A 23787-nucleotide genomic window follows, 5' to 3' on the forward strand; every position below is an offset into this window, starting at 1 on the left:
GGATTTCTTGTCTTGCCATACAGCAAGAATATAAATCATGACTTGGTTCTCTCTTGTGCAGCAAAGAAAATAATGCAAAAAATGTTGTCATCTCTGAGATAACAGCAGCATTTCTTTTGATGGTATCAGAGAGATTTTACATATGTTTCGGACTGTTTGTTGTGCATTTCTATAAATGTGCAACATGTAACAGCTGTGCTAAATGTTGCCTTGTTTCGGGGACTATTAAAAAGTAGTAACATTGAATGGGTTGTTTGCATCTTTTTGATCAATCACCTGTTTGGATTTGCTTTGTGCGCATGCTTAGCTATAAATAGAGCAAAGGCACTAATTCAACATAGCAGTGTGTGTGTGTGTGTGTGCATTCACATTTGCAAAGTACAGAAAAGGTGATTTTAAAAAAGCACTGTGTCTTGCTATAAAATGCAAGAGAATATCTCTCACAGGGCTGGAAAATTCTCAATAGGATACCTTGCCTGAAACATCCTCGTCTGGATCTTGTTGGTTAGACCCAACTATAGTAGACCATTGAATCTAGTCTTCAACAGCAAGCCAACACATGCCATTGATTTAAAGGGTCTACTCTACTTGAGATTTAGCATTTAGGATAGGATTTAGGTCCCTTCCACAACTACTATAAGATTTTTTTCACTACTCTACAATTCAACAATTAGTTCAATAAAAACATTTATGGTTAGCCATTTGATTTAGATCTCACTTTTGGAATTGGCTCCCAAGGCTCCTTGGAAGCTTATTAGGAAGTTTTCAACATGATGATGACTTCTAGCCAAGAGGCTTTATAAAGAACAGGCCAAATCTTGCCTTGTTTTACGCAGCTGCAGAAGGGTGTTTGGTGTGCTCAAATCTGCAATGTCAGTTCATGTGGGTCAACAATGAGCCACACCAAACCTTCATGCTGCAGAATAAAATTTTCATGTCAGAATTGATGAATTTCTCACAGATAGATTAATGTTAATTACCTGAATATTAAAAGTTCCAGAACTACTGAAAATGGACTGACCTGCCTTATGGGAGGCCATTAGGACTAGCTGACTCATAGTGAACCCTTTCTAGTGCTGCAGTTCTAGCTGGATCCAGGAAGGGTCTTAACATTCTTCTGACATAACCAAAGCTGGGGAACAAAATAAAACATATGTTTTGGATACCATTGGGAAACTGACTTCAAATATAATGTCAGTTTATAGCTATAATGACCCCATAAGCCCAAATTTATGTACCTTATACATCAGTATGGAGAAACAAATTGTGCTGGGTATATGACTATTTATTTATTATAGCAAATGTTGGCAGATTCAGATTGGTAGCTGATGTAACTTTTCTGTGTGGTAGCAGCCAAGTGTGTCCTCCTTGTGACGTTCTAAATCCCTGCAGTGTTTACTGCATGCTATAAACAAAATAATTGCTATCCTAAACCTGTCACAATCAGTGCTTTCTTAGAGTTTTTTTCTATTTCTATTTCATCTCCTTGAAGTACAGTCTAAGGTTTATTATTATTTTTAATAATAATAAATCTCATTATTATGGGCATGTGAGACTTCCTGTTTGTACATAGTATAGTACTGGCTTTAGAAGTGTTCGATGCACACATCATAGGTTGTGGCTGTTATGTGACTCTTAAGGAGGCTACTTAGTTTTTCCATCATATTCTCTCATTTTCTCTCTCATGTCAGAAAGTTGTACAAGAGGTTCCTGTGGCTTATTAAAACTTCTTTCTCTTAATACTCCACTTCCATCAATCCATTATTAGTCCTTGCGTCCAGGTCATTATTTAGTGTGGTGACTCTGGTTTACAATCTGTTCTGAATTACCTTGAATCTTATTTCTCAAAGAGGTAGGGAGATTCACAGAGTTGTATATTAGGGGCATGCAGTTGACTCCAGGGTTTGTATGAAATGTCCTTTCATGAAAGTTTAGTAAATTTACTGGAAAATGTTCCGGATTTCCTCAGAATTTTTGGATGCTTGAACTATGGATGGAAATATTACTTAATCATTCTCAGGCTGAAAAATGGGTTTCCAGAGAGTCAGGAAATCCTGTCAAGAATAATATATAAAGATAAGAATTATGTGAAGTTTTCTCCTTGGGCTTGATGTCCTGAAGTAGTGTGCAGAAATTATGATGCAGATGGAAAATGTGTCTCTTTTGTTGTTGTTGTGGTTTGCAATCCCATTTCCTGGGCAGAAGGTATTTATTTTAAAGAAATAGAAAGGTATTTATTTTAAAGAAATAGAATAGAATAAGAAGATATCATTCATGCAAAGCCCCTTGCCTTGCAGGTACAGAAAGCACAGATACAAAGTGTTCATTTCAGGCAAGCTATTAGATAAACATAACAAAACCTAAGCGCACTAGCTAACACATTTCCTAGCTACTCACACAGTGATGGGATTTGCAGTTCGTGTTGAGTTTCTGGATGCAGGGAGCTGGCCCTCCTTTGGGCTGAGCTCCACCTGCATTCCCAAGCCTGCTCCTCACAGACTCACAGCCGGTTCCCCAGATACACAGAGAACAAAGAAAAGCATATGGTTCCCCCCCAAGAGGAGGAAGGGGAGAAACAAAGGACCACATGGCTGCCAAGGCCTTTTAAAGGCTTCTCATGGAATGTTCTTGAATCTTGCGGTCCTACTCTCTGATTGGTCAGTTGGGTCTTATGTCAGCTATGATGTAGCTGCTCATTAGCATGTGATGTCAGCTCTCATTAGCATATACCTCCCCCCAGATTAACCCTTTGTGGTTCAGGAGAAGTCCTCAAATGACTGGAGGACCCAGTCATTACAGTGGGTCATGACAGGATACACATAGAGGGAAGTCACTTTCTAGGGACATTTTCCTCTTGAAAAAGTTGTATAACCTTAACAGGTGTTTGTGTGTGTGAGAGAGAGAGGGGGGGGGGGAGCTTAGAGAAGGAATATCCATGTTGAATTCCCTATCCTGGCCCATTCTAGATTTTCTCAGTAAATCATTCTTCCCAATGTAGAACTCCAGCCTCAAAAAAGGGTGAATTCAAACCTCAAAAAAGGAAGAATTGGGGTTTACGTGATGGGTGTGGTGGAACAGGACCTGTATCTATTATAGCCATATCCCTCTCAATTGCTGACCATGCCCTGAAACAAAGAGAAATGTAAACCATTTTAGTATATATCTATTTCAGAAGTGGGAAGGAGCAACCCATGAAACTGATGCAGGTCCCAATCTTTTCTTTGTTGTGCCCAATTCCCAAGTGTCCACCCCTATCAAAATAGTTTTGGGTGTTATTTTTGAATTCCCTATATCTTCAACTTCTGCTGAAAAGTATAGTGGTTTTATTCCCACCATCTCAGTCTGAAAAAGAAAGAAAATCACAAAAAAAAGGCCCCAAAATAAATGTGGAAGGAATATTATGGTATTTCTGAATTTGACACAGTGACACAGTGCAGCAGCCAAAGGTTCAGGAGGGTGAAAGATGATCCCTGCCCTGATCTAGTGGAGGAAGGGAACATAAGCCCTGCAGGGGAGAAAAAAGAACCAATAATCTGCTCTGTCAACCTTTTTTGTCCTGCTAGAAAGAGCCCTGCAAAGCTTTGGACATGCCAGAGACCCCGGCAGCAAAATGAGGGCATTCTCCCCATAAGATCTCTGTCCCTCCATGGTGTTTTCCTTCAATCCCCACATTACTAGCATTGCAGTAATGTATCATCTTCACTGAGTGTTTAGAAATACAGTTTCAACATCCAAAAGAAAATGGGCAGCTAAGTTAACAAGAGACTGTGAGCATAACAAATATAAGTGTTCTAAGTGTACATGTTTTTCTCTGTGTCCCACTCTCTGTAATGTTAAAAATATGGCCCCTAAAGGAAAATGCCATTTGGATGGGCCGGGATTCTCTTTTGGAGGGGAACATTGTCCTCATTCCCCCATCCTGTAGATAGATACCTGGGCTCTAGCATAAAAGCACTCCCTCCTCTGCCCCCTTCCTTTTTTTTTTAATTTTTATTGAAAGACTACAAAAAAGTACATTGTAAACACACTACAATATCATACAAAAACCAGTAATAATACAATAATAACAATAAAAATAGACAAATATATATACATAAAAACATCACAACATGAATACTGAATCGTTGCTAATAATAGATAAGCTAATACACTTCCATTAGACCTTATAGCACTTTGCATACTTAACTTAATTTGTTACCCTCTGCCCCCTTCCTTTTAGACTGCAGCCTAAATATGTGAGCACATTGCCTATTTACAGGGTAAGGTTTGGCATCTTGGGTATCTCTTCCAGCACATTGCCTGTTGAGAATCTACAAGATCCAAAAACTAAAGCAAATCTTTAGAAGAAAATGAAAGGAGATGTTGTAGATAAGGTTAAAGCAAAAATGTCCTAACAGAGAGTTTTTTTAATAATGGATCAGCCATCCTCAAAAAGTGTTGTGCCCTCTTTTGCTAGAAATATTTCATCAGAGAATGGATAAAGATCCCTCATGATCTTGAGCCCTTACAGCTTACCATTCTAGGTCCTGCAGCCAGGACATTCCTTTAAAGTAGTATTCCCAGTAGATTGACTGTTATAGTCATTACTAAAGACTTTGCAGTATGGACAACGAGGGATCTGCTGCAGTCACCTGCAACTCTTGTGGGATGTTTCTCTTCTTGCCTACAGAAGTGGAGAACTTCATATGCACCAAGTGCAAGTTGGTAGCACTCTTGGAGGAGAAAGTGAAGCAGCTGGAGTCCAGAGTAGCTACACTTCAGCATATTAGGGAACAAGAGGATTTCCTGGACACAATAGAACTAACGATCTTGGATGAGTACCACGCAGAGGAAGATGCTAGGGTGGAAGAGGTCACTTGCCATACACAGGAGGCAGACAGCTGGAGGAATGCCACAAAGAGAAGTAAGCCAAGAAGTGATTGTTCTGGGAGCTTGCAGCTAGAGAATCGATTCGAAGCTCTTTCTCTTATCAAGGAGGATGAAAAAGAGCAGCATGGACAAACTTCAGGGACAGAGCAGGGGAGCCTGAGAGTCCCACCCGAGGGAACAGTCGCTGCTAAGCCTCGGAGGAGGCGTGTGGTCGTAGTGGGGGACTCCTTGCTGAGGGGTACAGAAGCAGTGATATGTAGGCCTGACAAGATGTCTCGAGAGGTGTGTTGTCTTCCAGGTGCAAAGATCCGTGATGTGACAGAGAGGCTGACAAGACTGGTCAAGCCTACTGACAAATACCCCTTCCTTTTGGTCCACGTGGGAACTAATGATACTGCAAGACACAACCTTCAGAACATCAAAAGGGATTACGAGGCGCTTGGTAGGAAGCTGAAAGGAATGGATGTACAGGTTGTCATCTCGTCTCTTCTGCCAGTTGAAAGGCATGGTCCAGGAAGGGAGAGGAAAATAGCAGATGTGAACAACTGGCTCCGCAGATGGTGCCGCCGAGAAGGATTTGGATTCTTCGATCATGGGCTGCGGTTCCATGAGCAGGGACTTCTTGCAACAGACGGGTTGCATCTCACGCCAGTTGGAAGAAATGTCTTTGCCAACAGATCAGGAGGGCTTTAAACTGAGTTCCGAGGGGAAGGGAGACAATATTAAGGAAGGCGAAAGGGATGGCGAAAATAGTCAAACTGACATAGAGGAAACAAGAAAAAAAGTGCAAGGACCCAACAGTGGGAGGCAAAAAAACTTGCACAGGCAGCAAGTAAAAGGGAACCATGGTCTGCGATGTCTCTACACTAATGCACAGAGCATGGGAAATAAGCAAGATGAACTCGAACTCCTAGTACAACAAAGCAAATATGATATAATAGGCATCACTGAAACCTGGTGGGATGAGTCTCATGATTGGAATGTGGAAATAGAGGGGTATAACGTTATTAAGAGAAATAGGCCAAACAGGAAAGGAGGAGGAATAGCACTATATGTCAGAGATATTTACACCAGTGAAGAGATCCTGGACATTAATCATGGAAGCCAGGTGGAGAGCATCTGGATAAGAATCAAAGGGGAGGGAAACAACAAGGATGTTACGGTGGGAGTCTACTACAGACCCCCAAGTCAGACTGAGGAATTGGATGATATGTTTCTAGAACAGATGACCACACAGTCAGAAAAGAGAGATGTAGTAGTGATGGGCGACTTCAACTATCCTGATATTTGCTGGAAGTCAAACTCAGCAAAATCCTCAAGGTCTAGCAAATTCCTCACTTGCCTGGAAGACAATTTCATGGTCCAAAAGGTGGAAGAGGCAACAAGGGGGTCAGCTATTTTAGATCTGATCCTAACCAACAAGGATGACTTGGTTAATGGGGTGCAAGTGGTGGGATCATTAGGTGGAAGTGACCATGTTCTCCTGGAGTTTGTAATACAGTGGAAAGGAGAAGCCAGGCATAGTCAGACACGCATCCTAGACTTTAGGAGAGCGGATTTCAGTAAACTTAGAGAAGTATTGAGGGCGATTCCATGCTCAGAAATACTAAAAGATAAAGGAGTTCAGGACGGATGGGACTTTCTCAAAAGGGAGATACTGAAGGCACAATTTCAAACAGTTCCAGTGAGAAAGAAAAATGGGAGGTGTCTCAAGAAACCAGGATGGATAACTAAGGAACTTTCAACTGAGCTAAGTTTGAAACGGAACATGTATAAGAAATGGAAAAAGGGGGAAATCACAAAAAAGGAATTCAAAGAAATAGCAGGCATGTGTAGGGGTAAAGTCAGAAAAGCTAAAGCGCAGAATGAACTCAGGCTTGCTAGAGAGGTTAAGAACAACAAAAAGGGCTTTTTTGGATATGTCCGCAGCAAAAGAAAGAAGAAGGAAACGATAGGGCCACTGCGTGGAGAAGATGGCAAAATGCTAACAGGAGACAGAGAAAAGGCAGACTTACTCAAGACCTTCTTTGCCTCAGTCTTCTCAGAAAAGGAAAAGGGTGCTCAACCTGAGGATAATGGAGCAGAGGACAGAATAGGGGAATTTCAGCACAGAATAAGTAAAGAGATAGTAGAGGAACACCTTATTAATCTAAATGAATTTAAGTCTCCGGGACCAGATGAACTCCATCCAAGGGTATTAAAAGAACTGGCAAATGTAATATGGGAGCCATTGGCAATAATCTTTGAAAACTCCTGCAAAACAGGAGAGATCCCAGCAGACTGGCGGAGGGCAAATGTTGTCCCCATCTTCAAAAAGGGGAAAAAAGAGGATCCCAACAATTATCGTCCAGTTAATCTGACATCAGTACTAGGAAAGATTCTGGAGCAGATCATTAAACAGAGAGTCTGTGAACATCTAAAAGGCAATGCCATAATCACAAAAAGTCAACATGGGTTTCAGAGAAACAAGTCATGCCAGACAAACCTAATCTCTTTCTTTGATAAAATTACCACCTTGGTAGATGAAGGGAATGCTGTGGATATAGTATATCTTGATTTCACTAAGGCCTTTGACAAGGTTTCCCATGACATTCTTGCAAACAAGCTTGTAAAATGTGGGCTAGACAAAGGAACTGTTAAATGGATCTGTAATTGGTTGACCGGCCGAACCCAAAGGGTGCTCAACAATGGCTCCTTTTCATCCTGGAGGGAAGTGACCAGTGGGGTCCCACAGGGCTCTGTCCTGGGCGCAGTGCTTTTCAACATCTTTATCAATGACCTGGATGACAGAATTGGGAGCATACTTATCAAATTTGCAGATGATACCAAATTAGGGGGAATAGCTAATACCCCAGAGGACAGGATCAAGATTCAAAATGACCTGAATAGACTAGAAAGCTGGGCCAAAGCTAACAAAATGAAATTCAACACGGAGAAATGTAAGGTATTGCACTTAGGGCGGAAAAATAAAATGCCCAGATATAGGATGGGTGACACCTGGCTGAATGAAACTACGTGTGAAAGGGATCTAGGAGTCCAAGTAGACCACAAGTTGAACATGAGTGAACAGTGTGATGCGGCAGCTAAAAAGGCCAAAGCTATTTTAGGCTGCATCAATAAAAGTATAGTGTCTAGATCAAGAGAAGTAATAGTGCCACTTTGGTCAGGCCCCACCTAGAATATTGTGTCCAGTTCTGGGCGCCACAATTTAGAAAGGACATTGAGAAACTGGAGTGTGTCCAAAGGAGGGCGACAAAAATGGTGAAGGGTCCGGAAACCATGCCCTATGAGGAACAACTTATGGAGCTGGGGATGTTTAGCCTGGAGAAAAGAAGGTTAAGAGGTGATATGATAGCCCTGTTTAAATATTTGAAAGGATGTCATATTGAAGAGGGAGCAAGCTTGTTTTCTGCTGCTCCAGAGAACAGGACCCGGAACAATGGATGCAAGCCACAGGAAAAGAGATTCCACCTCAACATTAGGAGGAACTTCCTGACAGTAAGGGCTGTTCGACAGTGGTATGCACTCCCTTGGAGGGTGATAGAGTCTCCTTCCTTGGAGGTCTTTAAACAGAGGCTGGATGGCCATCTGTCAGGGATGCTTTGATTTGGATTTCCTGCATGGCAGGGGGTTGGACTGGATGGCCCTAGTGGTCTCTTCCCACTCTATGATTCTATGATACACTGAGGAAAGGTTTAGACTGGATGACCTCAAAGCTCCCTTCCAACTGTGGGTTAGATTAATTTTATTAATCTGAATTAGAATATGGAAATGGAATGCCATCTTCCACCACTACAGAACCATGGGTCACCTATCTCAGTGCATCTATTTATAGGATAAGGTTTGGCATCTTGGGTATCTCTTCCAAAGTTCAAATTAGAACCCAGAGGAGATTCACAACACCATTGACATGACATAAGAGCTACTAGCTCTCCTGTTGAAAAGGATTACTGTTGAAGCAGTTTAGATTTGTGTATCTCTGTGTGCAAGTGGAGCAATACTTTTTCAATCTTTAAAATCTTGTGAATGGGGAATTAGGCATTCAATGCCCCCCTGACCCTCTTTGGGTGTGTCTATACTGCTCCCCTTAATCCAGAGTATTATGTTCCAGAGATGTCCCAGGTTGACATAATACAGGCCAAACATGTCTAGACAGGCTGTAGAGGGACACTGCCTCTTCCTCACTGGCCTGTCCTACTCAGTATTGCCATTGCCACCAGTGTCACTGCCTCACCTGCCAATAGGCTCCCTGTGAGAGCCTGACCAATGTCACGTCTGCTAAGATCTGCTGTTCAATGTTGGAGGTGAACTCCAAAGTAAAAAAGTAAAAAAATACACTGCAGATGGGAACCACAAATACATGGTTCCCAGACAATGGCCTCAATCCTATTATCACTCCCAACTAGACTATGCCCACTGAATCAATGGGATTTACCTGTTTGTTGATGCAGCATCAAACAGTTGATTCAGTGGGCCTACTTGAATTGAGAGTAGCTAACAGGGGCCAAGATTCTGCATCAAACATATAGCCCAAAGTTGTAGCTATGCTTCAACTCCTCACTCAATCCATGAAACCTACTGTAAAAGCCAGTCAGCTCTCCAGAATGATGCAAGGCTATACTGCTATTGAGCAAGGTGCTGCAGGATGATGTGATCAGACCCCTCCCACCAGCTAGCAATATTGCAATGAAGAGTTATGATAGATAGTTTGCTCACTTCTGTTCCTTGGAGTGTCCATTACTGGTGGCAGTGGGCTGGTCACATCCCTGCTTGGCAGCAGCATAGACCCCCATTGTTCCAGACAACTGACTGGCTTTTCGGGTGGGTTTCAGGGTCCTTTCTGGCCATGGTGATAGTGTCATGATTGCAAACAAGAATACAAAGCAGTTATGATGCCCTAATTCTAACCTAGAGCATCATAGCCAGCCAGGAATTTTGCGTCATTTTGTCTTTAGTCACTATGTTTAAAGCCAGTTTAAAGTTTCTATGCCTTCAGACTACTCTCCCAAATATTTGACTCTCATGGAACACCCAACAACTGCAATACCCCGTGCTGACCAACTATCTTAATTTGTTGTTTTTGTCATTATGGTTGCTCTTGTTTCTGTCATATTCTTATGTTTTTACCAGTCTCTGTGGCCCCTAAGGGTGTGCTAGGGCAGCAAGGTGGACTCCACATCTGCCAAATCTGACTTTCATGGCAGGTTGGATTGGGTTTTGGGAGATCTGTTTGAGCCTTGACATATTGATCTCACTGAGATCTTGAGCCATTCATTCTTTATCAGCCGGTGCACATAAAGTTGTGAGAGTGAAGTGGTGAGCCATTAGATGTCCATGTGTTGCATTGTAGTCTTTAAAGAAAAAAAGATAAAATATAAGTGTTACTAATAATTATAATGAAATAAATATAGGATTGAAGATATTTATAGGGGAGAAACAAGTGGGAGATGATGCTTAATCACCCCTCCCCACACACACACTAATTCTCATCTACACCTATCTGCAATGGAGGCGCAACTGCTGCAAGGTAGTGCTTACTCCTGCCATGTTCTACCAATCTCACCTTCCAGCAGTTACTGTTTTGCTGAAGCCAGACTCAGACTAAGAAAAATCCTGCCTGTAGTGGAAAATGGGGTTGGGTGAGTTTTTCCATGGGACAATCCACAAGTAATTGATTAAATAAATCTCCTCTCCTGAAATCCCACCCACTCTGTTCTGACATTTGCAGGTGCACTGTGTAACTCTGGCTTTCTTCTGATTGTCTAGTGAGATACATTGTATAATTGATTGCTTGTTCCAGACTTGTTGCTTGGCATACAGTTTTCATGCTTGATTTTTGTTTTTAATCATCAAAACAAACCTGTATTTCTTTGCTTTTAACTGCTTGATATTTAGTTAGCATTTAGCTTGCAAAAGATGAAAAAAATAATCCCCTAACTTCCACTTTTTACTGCCATCTGCTGAACATCTCCTTAGAGAAATTAACTGCATCCCAGCTTGGAACTGTGAATGACAAATTCCACACATATGCAGGGCATACAAAAATCCCTTTTGAAAACAGTAATGCTCTCATTTTAGCAATAATTACAATAAAACAAGATATTCAGGCAGCAAAAGGAAGGATGAAGAAGAATAAACACAGAAAATGGGCATAGTAAGGAGATGACTTTTGGGTCTCTTCCAATAGATTGATTGCTCTCAAGATACAGATCTGGTTGGTTAGTAGCTGCATGTCAGACTTTTATGATCATGAATTTCAGGGTGGAAGAAAGACAGAATAACATCAACAACAACAATAATAGCTGCATAGGGCTAACAGCACAAGAAAACCAAGAGGTGGCTTGTAGTTGGACTCAACGAGTTTTGTATCCAGGAGACAAAGATTCAAATCCCCATTTGGACTTTTATGGTTAAGGAATAGTTTAAAATGGGATTGGTGTCATAATACCTAAAGCTTATAATCAAGAACTCTGGGTCAATCAGAATTTCAAAATAAAATGAGGAACCTTACCCACAGGGCTGGCCATATGATTAGGCAGGGAGAAATAGTTGATATGTGTAGGAGATAATGGGAGATGGTAGCAGTGAGGTTTATACAGTTGGCCCTCAGTATCCACAGACTTGCCATCCACGGATTCAAGCATCCGTGGATGACAAGCCCATATTGTCCTCAATGGTAGTGCATGCACATGGCCACACTGTCATTAGAGACAGCCCCCGTTGTCCCATGGTAGTGTGTGTGCACATGGCTGTGCCACCATTAAGTTCTTTTGTTCCCAATGGCGGCATGGCCATATGCATGTGCCATCATGGGACACTGTGATGCACACAGTGCCATTGGAGAAAACCCAGACTTGAGCATCCATGGATTTTCATATCTAGTTGAATGGTCTGGAACCAATCCACCATGTATACCGAGGGTTGACTGTATATTAACCACCTAAACCAACCTGCTGTTTTCAAATTTCAAGGAAGATACAGTTCCATCATCACTGTTAAATAATATTCAACTCAAATCCAATTAGGTTTTGAGCACGGAATCATATTATTCTTTAGCATAAACAGTTATTTAGTTTTCTCATGAAAAAATGAAATTATTTTGAGTTTTCTGCCTAGAGCTCTAGATTATAAGGGTCCCACTCTTATTTCCCCCCCTCCATTTTTTAGCATCTCAGAACTTGATTGTGAATAAATCATTTCCACAAAACCTAAGGGTCTCCCAAAAATGTAGCTCAACATAACACTTTGCACAGAATTCATTGTTTTCTGTGCAATTTTTGTTTGTTTGCAGATACAGTATGTTTTTGGGCTAATTAATGTTCACAAACGTGTTTCAAAATTCCAATACCTGTATTGCAAAGCATCACTTTTATTATCAATGGTGTATCTCAATGTATCAAGATATCATTTTTTGCTGAGAATGAAAAAAAATTGTGAGCTTTCCTTACGTCTCTATTCAGAAGCACCTGTTATCAACTTCGGTTGATACGCCAACTGTGACCTTACCCGGGCCAAAGGGACCTTGAAATGGTGGTACATGCTCTGGTAACCTCTCGTTTGGATTTCTGTAATGCGCTCTACATGGGGCAACCCTTGTACCAAACTCGGAAGCTTCAATTAGTACAAAACATGGCTGCCAGATTGGTCACCGGTCGTTCCAGGTTTGACCACATAACACCAATCTTAAAAGATCTTCTCTGGCTGCCTATTTGCTTCCGAGCACAATACAAGGTGTTGGTAATTACCTATAAAGCCCTACATGGCTTGGGCCCGAGTTACTTGAAGGACCGCATCTCCCCATATAATCCGCCCCGCACTCTCAGAACAACCGGGAAGAACTTGCTCAAAGACCCTACTTCGACATATGTTACTACTTCTCAGAGGGCCTTTTCAGTAATGGCCCCCAAGCATTGGAGTAGTCTTCCCGAGGAGCTCCATCTCATTACCTCCCTTGAACTGTTTAAAAAGAGGCTTAAAACCTTTCTCTTTAACCAAGCATTCCCCAATGTACACTGAAGTTATGTTCGATCCCCTTTCTCCCTCTCACTACATACACCTATGAATGGGATTTTAATTGTATATTGTAATTAATGTAATGTGGTTTTAATTTTATGTTGTTTTAATAATTTTACTATGTACACCACTTTGATCACTGTGGAAAAGCGGTATAGAAATAATAATAATAATAATAATAATAATAATAATAATAATAATAATTATTATTATTATTTTAAATTTGAAGGTGTAATAATGAGAAAGAGTGTCATTATTTTGGTTTAATGCCACCAAAAGGTTTGTAAGATAGAGGCAAAATATGAATGGACTCTGGTTCATGCAGTACAATAGCTCTCAATCTGTTTTGATAAAGGGAAGAAAATTCAAAGGAATGTCATGAGGAATGAATCAAATGCGTAAAAAAAAAAAAAAAACCCAAAGTGAGTTTTAAAAGAAAACAAAATGCTTTGGATAACTTGCATTCCAACTGAGTACTAAATGTTATGCCTGCCATAAAAGCACATAACACCCCAGGAAAGGTGCCCCCCCTCACTCCACCACGCCTGAAATCAATACATGCTTTAAAAAACCGACACTCTTGATCCTTGAACATTTGAAAACCATACATTGTGCCAGCTTACCCTGGGAAAATCTTTGTGCTATTACATCAGGCAGAAGACTACATTTTAGCTGCTTGGAAAGACAGCTTTGAGAGAGCTTTTTGAATGGTGGCAAAACTTTCCTTCTTTCAGCACATGCAGGATTGTTTTTATACTAAATGAAGTCATTCTTACTTTTCCTTGTTTGTAACAGCAGTTACCTAAAGTATCAAGCAAGCAACAAGCTGGCCAGTTGCCAGTCTTCTATTCATGGACATCTTGGCATGAAGAAAGGCAGAAAGACAGACTGTTTGAGTTTAATTTTCTCTATATATCTTTCCCTACTTATTTCACTTTGCTCTGTATTCCACACAAATCCAGCTGTTCCCTTCATCCACTGGTTCTGCCATGTTGAAACAGCTCACAGTTTTCTATCCATCAAAGTTTTTCCTTGAATTCTTTTGGAAAGCTTCCTTCAAAGCGTTTAAGCACTACTGCTGCTGTTCCATATTGTACTTGCCTTCTGCCAGTTACCTTCTCCTTATCTCTGCAAATCATTTTCCTCCCTCTTCGTCCTTATCTTGTCTTTTTCTGGATTTGAAGGTTGTGGAATGAAGAACAAAACAAAAGAAGTAAAATGAGGAAACTTGCTAATAAAACCCCATGATAGTGTTGCCTTAGGGTCACCATAAATTCAAAATGACTTGAAGGCACACAAAAACAATTACAACAAGCTTCCATTAGCAGTTGTAACATATAAACCAGCACAAGCCCTCCCATATTTTATTTTATTTTATTTTTGGATTTCCGTGCCCAGAAGACCCAGTCAGCATGACCAATTATTATGGCTGTTATATCCCAAAGCATATGTAGGGAGGCAAAAGGGCCCCAATGCTCATATAAACTCATGTTAAAATGACTCAATAGACTATTTTCCAATGAAACCAAGCCAAGGGTTGGCAATAGTGGCATGGCTGGGGTCCATTCTTATATTTTTTTTTTAAAAAATTAAATATTAGTTATTTGTTCTATATCCCACCTTCCTCTCAAAATGGGATTCAAGGAACTTAATAATGTAGATTAAAACAAAAATGGTAAAAACAATACAAAATATGAAAGTTTAAAAGACATGAAATAATGACTCCAGTTAAAATATTACTTAAACAGTAACACATAAAATGCTTACTACACATCACAAGCAACATGCCCAAAGCACATCATTTTACCTCAGTCAGTTAAAGGCTCAAATGTTAGTCAAATAGAAAGGTCTTTGCTTGCTGGTGAAAAGAGACCAGAGAAAGGGAACAACTGAGGTTGCAAATGCATTGCAGAAATAATGGCTTGGGTCCAACATAGCTGACCCAATGTAATCCTTCCCGCACACCTCCCATTTAATCCTTCCCCCACTCTCAGGTCCTCTGGGATGAATCTATTGCAGTCAGAGAGAACTAGACTAGTAACCACTTTCCAGAAGACATTTTCCATTGCCGCGCCAAAATTCTGGAATGATTTACAGGATGATATCTGCCAAAAAACATCTTAAGGTGCCTTCAAGAAGGCAATAAAAATGGATCTTTTCCAGCGAGCCTTCCCAAATTGACTTCCAATTTTTCCACTTACCTAATGGTTCCCATTGGATTGAATGATCTTGATTCATTTTATTGACCGTCAGTTGGGAATTGTTTTATAGGGTGGGAGGGAGATTGGGAACTTGAAATGTAATATGTCTTTTAACTATTGTTTCCATATTGTTGTTTTTTACTTGATTTTATTGTTTTTGATATCTTGTTACCTGCCTCGATCCAATACAGGGAGAAGCGGGATATAAATTATTATTATTATTATTATTATTATTATTATTATTATTTAGTTTGGCACTGCTTTAACTGTGGAATCCTGGGATTTGTAGTTTTTTGAGATATAGAGCTCTGGTGTCACAACGAATGTTGAACCCAAGGATTCCACAGGATGGAGCCATGCTAGTTAAAGTGTTGTCTAACTGCTTTATTTCTGCAGTGCAAATGCAGCCATGGCCTCCCTTGGGAAGAAGTTTTATAGTCTAGGATTTCCAGAAGGAATCCAGACAAATTTCTCCCATGTCTTCACCAGATAAGCCTGTAAGTGGTAGAACAGAGGGAAAGCTCTCCCTTGAAGATCGTAGTACTCAGGCAGGGAAAGGTACACACTGTCAGATAGTCTGGATTTAAGTTAGACAGTGTTTTATTGATCATGACTAGAGCTTTGAGTTCTCCCTGGAAATGAACTGGTAGCCACTGAAGCTTTTAAAGCAAAGGTCACACCCTAGCTAGCCAACAGCTTGAAAGCCACAATGTTTAATTTTCATAAGTGACAATGTTATACATTTGTATTTTACCATATCAGTTTTTGACCCAATCCTCTTCTATTTGTTTATTTAACTTTATATCTTGTTGTTTATATTTTCTTTTACTTCAGTATCTCAGCATCCCTGCAGTTAATTCATTATAGTTCATAAAAAAATAATTCCTTTCAAATTAAAACCTCACTAGCATCAACTTTAAAAAAATGTTTATAAATTATTTTAGTTAATTTTAATGAGAGGTGGGCCAATAGAAATAACCTCCTTAAAATGCAAACTAGGTGGAATAAAAACATTATGGCTTCAATTTACACAAGTACATCCATTCATTAAGAACTTACACAGAAAAGAGAGAACACCTAGGTTCCTTACAAATTTGCATTTAGTGCATTACCTTCACAAAAGATCAGGTGCTGAAGATATAAGGGAAGTAACATTTGGTAATATCCAAGGTTCAAAACATGTATGGGAACTGGAATTATAAAAAAACCTTCATTGAATCTCAGTGGGGAAGAATTTGTTAATCTCCTGCTCCATCTATCAACCTCAGTACAATATATGAAAAGTTTATTAAAACTGATATGAGGTAAAGGTAGTAAAGTATTCCCCTTTGACAAGGTTGTCAAGTCATGCACGACTGTAGGGGGTGGTGCTCATCTCCATTACTAAGCCAAAGAGGCAGCATTGTCAAAGATGTGGCCAGCATGACTGCACATAATGCTGTTTGCCTTTCCATTCAAGTGATACTTATTTATCTACTTGCCTTTGCATGCTTTCAAATTGCTAGGTTTGCAGAAGCTGGAAGTAGTGATGGGAGCTCACCCCCATCGTGTGACACTTGTGCCTTGAACTGCCAACCTATTGATCTTGCAATCAACAGAGTCAGAGTCTTAACCATTTGAGTCATCACATCACGAACTAAGTGATATTACCAGTCAGTTAAACTAAATAAAATTAATAAGTCATTCTCTTTCCCTTTGTGTTCAATCCAACCCCATTCTTATATCTGTCAAACCCCAGAATGGGCTGCTGATGCTCTTTATGAAGAGGAGGGAGGATGGGAGAATGCAATCCAGACGATGGAGAAGTGGCTGGCTTGTGGTGCAAGAGGAAGGAAAAGAGCAACACACATTCATTTCTTCCCTCTCATGAGCCCAGACCACCTGTCTCTTCCTCTTCTGAATTGTTTCCCCACTTATGAGCAGCAGAAACAGCAGCCCTTCCCAGAGCTTGATATCTAACAAGGTGAGAGAAAAACATTCTAAGCCTGTTTAATGTAGAGTCTCAGCTATTATCTTCTAATTGCTGAAGAGGTTCTAAAGTTCCAAGAATTTCCATATGTGGTTGGATTGCCCCTTGGTAAAAGAAGTTTTGTCACCCTCAAAAACACCAGAATGACCCAAGCTGTCTCTAGAAGGTGTGGATTCTACCTCATTTGAAGATTTCCTGGAGCCCCCTGGGGGTAAAGACAAAGTTTTGTCAAAACATTTTGCAGAAAAATAGCCTTTATGGGTCCAGAAAGCCCCCAAAATATGCCCCCATATCCCCTAGAGGACATTTGGGGGCAATTTCCCCTCTGGGGGAGCAGTGGGTGTATGGACCTACATGGTCTTCTCAAGGGTAATGTGTCCCACCAACCTTCCATTATTGCCCATACCTGTTCTAAAACAACAATAGACAATTTTGAAAATTCCATTGGCCTTTCTCACCCATCCTTGGATGTCACCAGTCAGGACTCACCTATTTATTTTTTCAAAATTAAGTGATTGGGAAGACACTTCCAGGTTTTTAGAAGGCTGTGTCTGTGGCTACAAAAGACTACAGAGAAGTCCTTGGAATGACCAAGTGTGACCTTCTGAAGGCCAACATGACTATTTAATGCTGATTTTTTTCCCCCAATAGCAGTTGTATCAGTTGTTGTTTGGGCTGGAGACTGCACTAGGGGCATTAGAAAGCTAAATGCACCACAGTTTGCCCATCTTTGAAATAAATGGAAGATGAGCTTGTTATGTAGTCCAGAGGATTAAAGCAAAATCTTATTCAAACAAGCATCTTTTATTTTTATTTTTTTATTTTGTGTTGTAATTTATAATTTCCTAGAATGCAGTGCAGTCCTCCTTGGAGTGTCTATTCACAGCATAAAACTGTCAAATTTCCATTATGCTTAAGGTGAAAAATTAATGAACCGTTCAGTTCAGTTATTTCAAAACTAATCCAATTCTATTAGCAATGTAGTTGAAAGTCAAGGAAGTGGTATGTACGATTACAGTTCAGTGCTGGAGTCAAACTTCTTTTTCTAAGGAAAAGGAAAAAGGAAGGTTGCAATATCATTAAAATGTTGTTTTGGGGTATAATGGGAAGGATTTAAAAGGTGATTTAAAAATAAGCTGTTGAAAAGTTATACATCTTCTCAGTCTGGATGAAACATGTTTGGCTTTATTCATCACTGACAAAGCATGAATTGTTCATACAGTAATTTAGTAAAGTATACTAAGTTTGCTGTCATTTCAACAGATGTAGGTTACAGATGAAAAAGCAAATCTTACAGGGTCTATATTAAAAATTTCTAGGGCAAGTAGAATCCTTGCTTTGGAGGTTCATTTACCCTAACCATTCAATTTGTCACATTCCCTTGAAGAGTGAACAATGTGGAAAATTTCAGCAACCTCTCTCACCAGCTTTAGATTTATTGTGCCAGAATCTTAATCATATGTTCAAAACTTTGTAGTTCAAACACAGAGGTCTAGACAAAAAGGTTTTATAATTGTCACTTACTGAATTGATCTTCCCTGTTTCACCCTCCCCACTTTCCTTCAAGATGGAAGCTATCAACAGAACCGAACAAACCTCACTTCTCTATTAGTCCAGCCTATTTCAGTGATGTTGGCCAGAAAGCTGCTCTCCTCCCCAGAGAAAGACAGTGAAAATGAAGCTTGCCGGCCTTTGGAATTGCCTGCTTCAGGTAAAACCTTCCTCTCTCACATACTCTCTTCCTCAGGATGATGAGCCTATTTAAATGGTTAATAATCTTTAAGCCCTCCAAATTCATTTTGCGTAATTGCCTGTAATTGGGGTGCTTTGAACAATTGCAGGTATGTTCTTTTGGCAGCACTTTAAGAAGGGGTGAGGCAAAAGTGTATCAATTACACTCTGAAGAGGTTGGGGATATTGGGTGAGGGGAGAGAGAGAGCAGACAAAGCTGTGAAGAGCCACAGATGAGAAGAGCAATTTTAATTTTAAAAAATGTTTCATATAGCAGGGTTTCTTTTTTAAAGAAAAATCTCACATAGCTGTCAAGTCATAGCTTATTCATTGTTGCATCTGCCAAGATTCAACTGATGGAAGTTAGATATCAGGAGTGCCTAAATCTCTTACTACAAAGCATTAAAGTCTAATTCATGTTATTGACTGAAGAATCCCTTCAAGTCACCCAAAAGAAGTTTCTGTAGCTGCAGTGTAGTTTGTTAGGACTTGTTGGACATCACAGAACACCAGGGAAGCAATTCAGATACTGGAGGCATCTTAAAGCTGTAGCTTTTCTTGAGTCTCCCTCTTCCTTCCAGCATACCTATGTCAACTTCAAAATAAATATTTGAGTTTGTAATGACCATGCAAGAACTAGATAAATTTATTCTAGATAAAAACAAAATAGGAATAGTAAAAGAATCCCCATACCTAAGATCAAACATTGAGAGTGGAGACTGTAGTCTAAGAAATCAGAAGACTAAAATTGGGAAGGGCAGCTATGAAAAAAACTAGACAAGATCCTGAGGTGCAATGGCATGACATTAAATACTAAAGTTAAGACTATCCAAGAAAATTATATTCCCCATCACCATGTACAGATGTGAGAGCTGGACAGTGAAGAAGGCAGATAGAAGGAAAATCAACTCTTGTGAGATGTGGTGCTCGAGAAGAGTACTGAGAGGCCATTCAGACTACTTTTTACCCCAGATCAGGGCCCAGATTAACCACGGGAAGTTTATATTGGCCCCGATCCTTTCACAAATGAAAATGAGGCTTTCACACCCGTTCAGGGGCAAATGCCCCTTGGTGTGGGTCTTTTGAAAGTGAAGTAAAAGCTGTATCTTTTTTTAAAAAATGGGTCCGGCGAATATGAACTTGTCCCCAATCATGATTGGGGCAATTTCAGTGGAGGGATTTAGGTCAGATGGAGGGCAGAGGGCAGAACATGCCTTCCCTTCATCAGGGTGAAGGAGGAGGAGGAGGATGAAGGAAGGAGCTGGGGAAAAGAATGGGGCCATGGAGGGCAGCATCGGAAGGAGGAGGAGGAGAAGGAAGGAGCAGGACAAAGGGTCAACTTCAGGGTAGGTCAGAGAGAGGGCACAGAACAGAACAAGCCTCCCTCTCGCATCAGGCAGCTTTCTCTCTCTATTTTTTATTTTGACAGACTACGCGCATGCTTTTTACTACAGGGTGATATGTATAGATAGAATATGTGTCTGCTTGTACTACTTTCCCTTTCATTTGCTTGCTCCCAGCACGGCACTTTGCAAGAGGCTTTTTTTCTAAATTATTTTTATATGTGAATGCTACAATGCGAATGTTAAAAATGTTTCTCTTTCAATTTGGCAAATTGATACAGAATGCTTTTGCTACTGTATGTGTCTGTAAGGCATTCTGGGGTGGCTGAAGGAAAGCAAGAGGACGCAGAGATGGCATTTGGGGTGATGAATTATTATTATTATTATTATTATTATTATTATTGTATGTGTATGAGGCATTCTGGGGTCGCAAGGAGGGAGGATGCAGAGATGGCATTAGATTGCATTTGGGGGTTGAAAATGGAGGCAGAGGAAGATCCATAATCTGTAGTGACCCAAATACATACAACACACACACACACCTAGAGGGTTTTAAATTTGACAAAATATGTGCACTCTGCCACCAATTTTTTTTAAAAAAAGGAGGGGAGGAAGTACCCATCCGGTTGGCCAGTTGCTGTAGGAAAAGTCACCTTTGACGAAAGCGGAACTGAATTTGAATGACAACACAGGAGCCTTCATTTTAAACCATTACCGCAAATGCGAACTCTCCGCAAAGAGCTGCAATGGAATTCAGGAGTAAATTACCCTGAATAAGGTAAATTGAAGTGGGCACTTGCTTCCAGAGAGATTTGGGGGGGAGGATCCAAATCTGCCCACTTGCATCCAGCACAAATGGGCCAGTGGGAATGGGGCCTGAGGATTCCATGGATGGCCAAAAAGGTGAAAAAATGGGTCCTAGTGCTGATTAAGCCCAAATGCTCCCTGAAAGCCAGGATGACTAGATTGAGGTTGTCATACTTTCGACACACCATGACAAAGAAAGATTTATTAGAAAATGGTAGGAAAAGTGGAAAGCAGCAAAAAGAGAGGAAAACCTCAAGCCAGATGGCTAGAGTCAAACAAAGAGATCATGGGCCTAGTGCTGCAGAACCTGAGCAGGGAGGCACAGGACAGGGGTTTTTGGAGATGTCTCACTCACAGTTTGCCGTGAGTTGAGGTCGACTGGAGGACAGCTAACAACAGCAGCAGCAGCAGCAGCAAAGTAGGATGTCTGGTCACCTGGTTCCAGCATCCTCTAGTGGTCTTGGAAAGTATCTGCCACAGATAAGGAGGAGACTACTGTGCCCATTCTCAGTTGTTGTTGTGTTCCTTCAAGTAATTTCTGGTTTATGACAATCCTAAACAGAACCTATGCAAAACTTAGACAGGGTTTCTTGGCAAGATTTTTTTGGGGGGGGGTTTGCCATTGTCTTCCTCCAAGACTGAGATTCTGATCTGCATAGGGTAACCCTGTGAATTTCTGTGGTTGGGCAGGAATTCAAACCTAATATTCTAGAATCCTGAACCAACATTCAAATCACGCCACACTAAATCCCTATTAACGTTATCAGTCTTCTAATGAATCAGTTTTGCTAATCCGAGGAACTAGATTTAAGCCATATCAACCCCATGACTTCCATTTCTTGTTATTTGCCTTCATATCATTTTTTTACTCATAGTGATCCAAAAGTGAACTTATTTGAGGGTTTTCAGGGGCTGATAGTTGTTTCCATGACTGAGTGGGGAATCAAACCCTCATTTCCAGAGTCATAATCCAATGCACAAACCACTACACTACACTGGCTCCATAGGTCTAACAATAGCATGCCAGAAAAAGATGCCTTTCTAATACTTTCAGCTTACTTTCAATTATGTATTCCTCACTACCTTCCCAAACCAGAAAAAAAATAATTACCTAATTTGAACTTAATAGAACACAGCATGATAAACATTCTGTCCTGTGTCAACCATTACTAATCACCTCAATTTCCTTATGCAGGGGTCCTATATTAGTGTTTTGTTCCTGAGCTTTTATTAGGAATCCTTTGTGTCCAAAGTAGATGTTGGAGTAATAGTTCCATGTGTTCAAATGCAAAACTGCCCCAGTAAAAAGAAGAGGTTTGGGGCATCTGATTTTACCAGCAAAAAGAGAAGTATGTTGATGAATATCATAAAATATTTTCCCTGCCTACCCACCCATACATTTACACCTTTTCTCTGGGAATTAGAAACAAAAAGATAAAAATAGTGCATTTACCTGAAAGCAGTTATAGGTGCAATGAACAAATAATACAAAACTAATGTAATGAGTGAGAACTAAGGACCAAAACAGACAGCCCTAAAGGGGCAGCTTGATGCCCCCCTTTGATTGCTGGATTGGGGCCACAGCAATCACACCCTTTGGCCCCAATCCGGAATTTTCCTGGCCAAAAAGAACCGGCAAAATGCTGTTCCTCTTTGCACCAGAAAAAAGGCATCCTTTCCATCACCGCCACAGCTTTTCAAAGCTCCTGCAGCACGCGGCATCTAAACATTGTTGTTGTTAACTGCTTTTGTCAAACCTGACCCTTTGTCTGAGACATCTTCAGGACTCCTGTCCTCCACTGCTCTGCTTAGGTCTTGCAAATTCAGGCTTGTGACATCCCTGATTGAATCTATCCATCAGGCATGCTGTCTTCCTCTCTTTCTGCTACCATCTACATTTTCTCGAATTATCGTCTTTTCCAATGATCAGCTGTAGCCATGCAGGATAGTAGTGGCATCATTAGAGTTGGCATCACTCAGTGAGGTAACTCATGGTGTCACAACCTCCCATACCACACCATACAGAATCATTGGTAATTTTTTTTGTACTAGTTTCATGCATTAATCATAATTCCTGTATATCACTGAATGTAATGGCAATAGTTGTGACATAAACAGCTAGCAAAATTAAAATTGTATTTTTAAAATATCACACATGCAGCCTATTTGTATATTGTTTCATGTGATTAACCAGCTGTATGATTCTTTTGCAAATGGACAGAAGATGAGTTTTACTTTGAGAACAAAAGAAACTATCCAACCATATGTTTTCATAGGGTTCAGAGAATAAAACAGAATAAACTATATCATTTGTATGGAGGCTATGAGCTGTCACTGTTTGATAATGCATACCATAACCAGCTTTGCTTTTAACTCATTTTCAATCATTCAAAAATTATTTGGAAACTCCATCAGATTAGAGAAACATTGTCCAAAGGATCAAACACTTACATGACAAGAAAGACAGAAAACCAGGTTGCTGTGACAGAGTTTCCCTTCATTCATCAATTATGCCAAAGAAGGCACTGCATTGGAAAGTTTACAGTACATTCAGCATTCTGTCTGCATTCATTGATTCTCAATTAACTTTCTTCATAGACTATTTGATACACTGCTAAGCAAGAATTAATTTTGCAGAGATAACTGCACTGTATAAATAATGTGGTAAGGAATATTTTCCTGTCATGTTGGCCTGCTACACAGATAGTCTCCCTTTTATACAGCACAATATATATTAAAAACATACTTACAATGATTAATGAGAATTCTCATATTATAATTTCTCTTCAGATTTGAGTCAAAATGTGGATTGGATCAATTTCTAAGGTGAAAAAGACACAAAAAGTAATTAAAC

General features: G+C 40.2%; 1 protein-coding gene across 1 annotated transcript in view; it reads left to right on the forward strand.

Moving 5' to 3' along the window:
* NAALADL2 (N-acetylated alpha-linked acidic dipeptidase like 2) overlaps positions 1-23787 on the forward strand; it is a 767772-nt gene that overhangs the window by 436605 nt on the left and 307380 nt on the right. The window contains exon 6 of the mRNA XM_042461028.1: positions 18620-18763. Coding sequence (XP_042316962.1) covers positions 18620-18763 — 144 coding nt within the window. The remainder of the gene's footprint in view (positions 1-18619; positions 18764-23787) is intronic.

Source organism: Sceloporus undulatus, chromosome 3 (assembly GCF_019175285.1).
Source record: "Sceloporus undulatus isolate JIND9_A2432 ecotype Alabama chromosome 3, SceUnd_v1.1, whole genome shotgun sequence".
NCBI classification, from domain to species: domain Eukaryota; kingdom Metazoa; phylum Chordata; class Lepidosauria; order Squamata; family Phrynosomatidae; genus Sceloporus; species Sceloporus undulatus.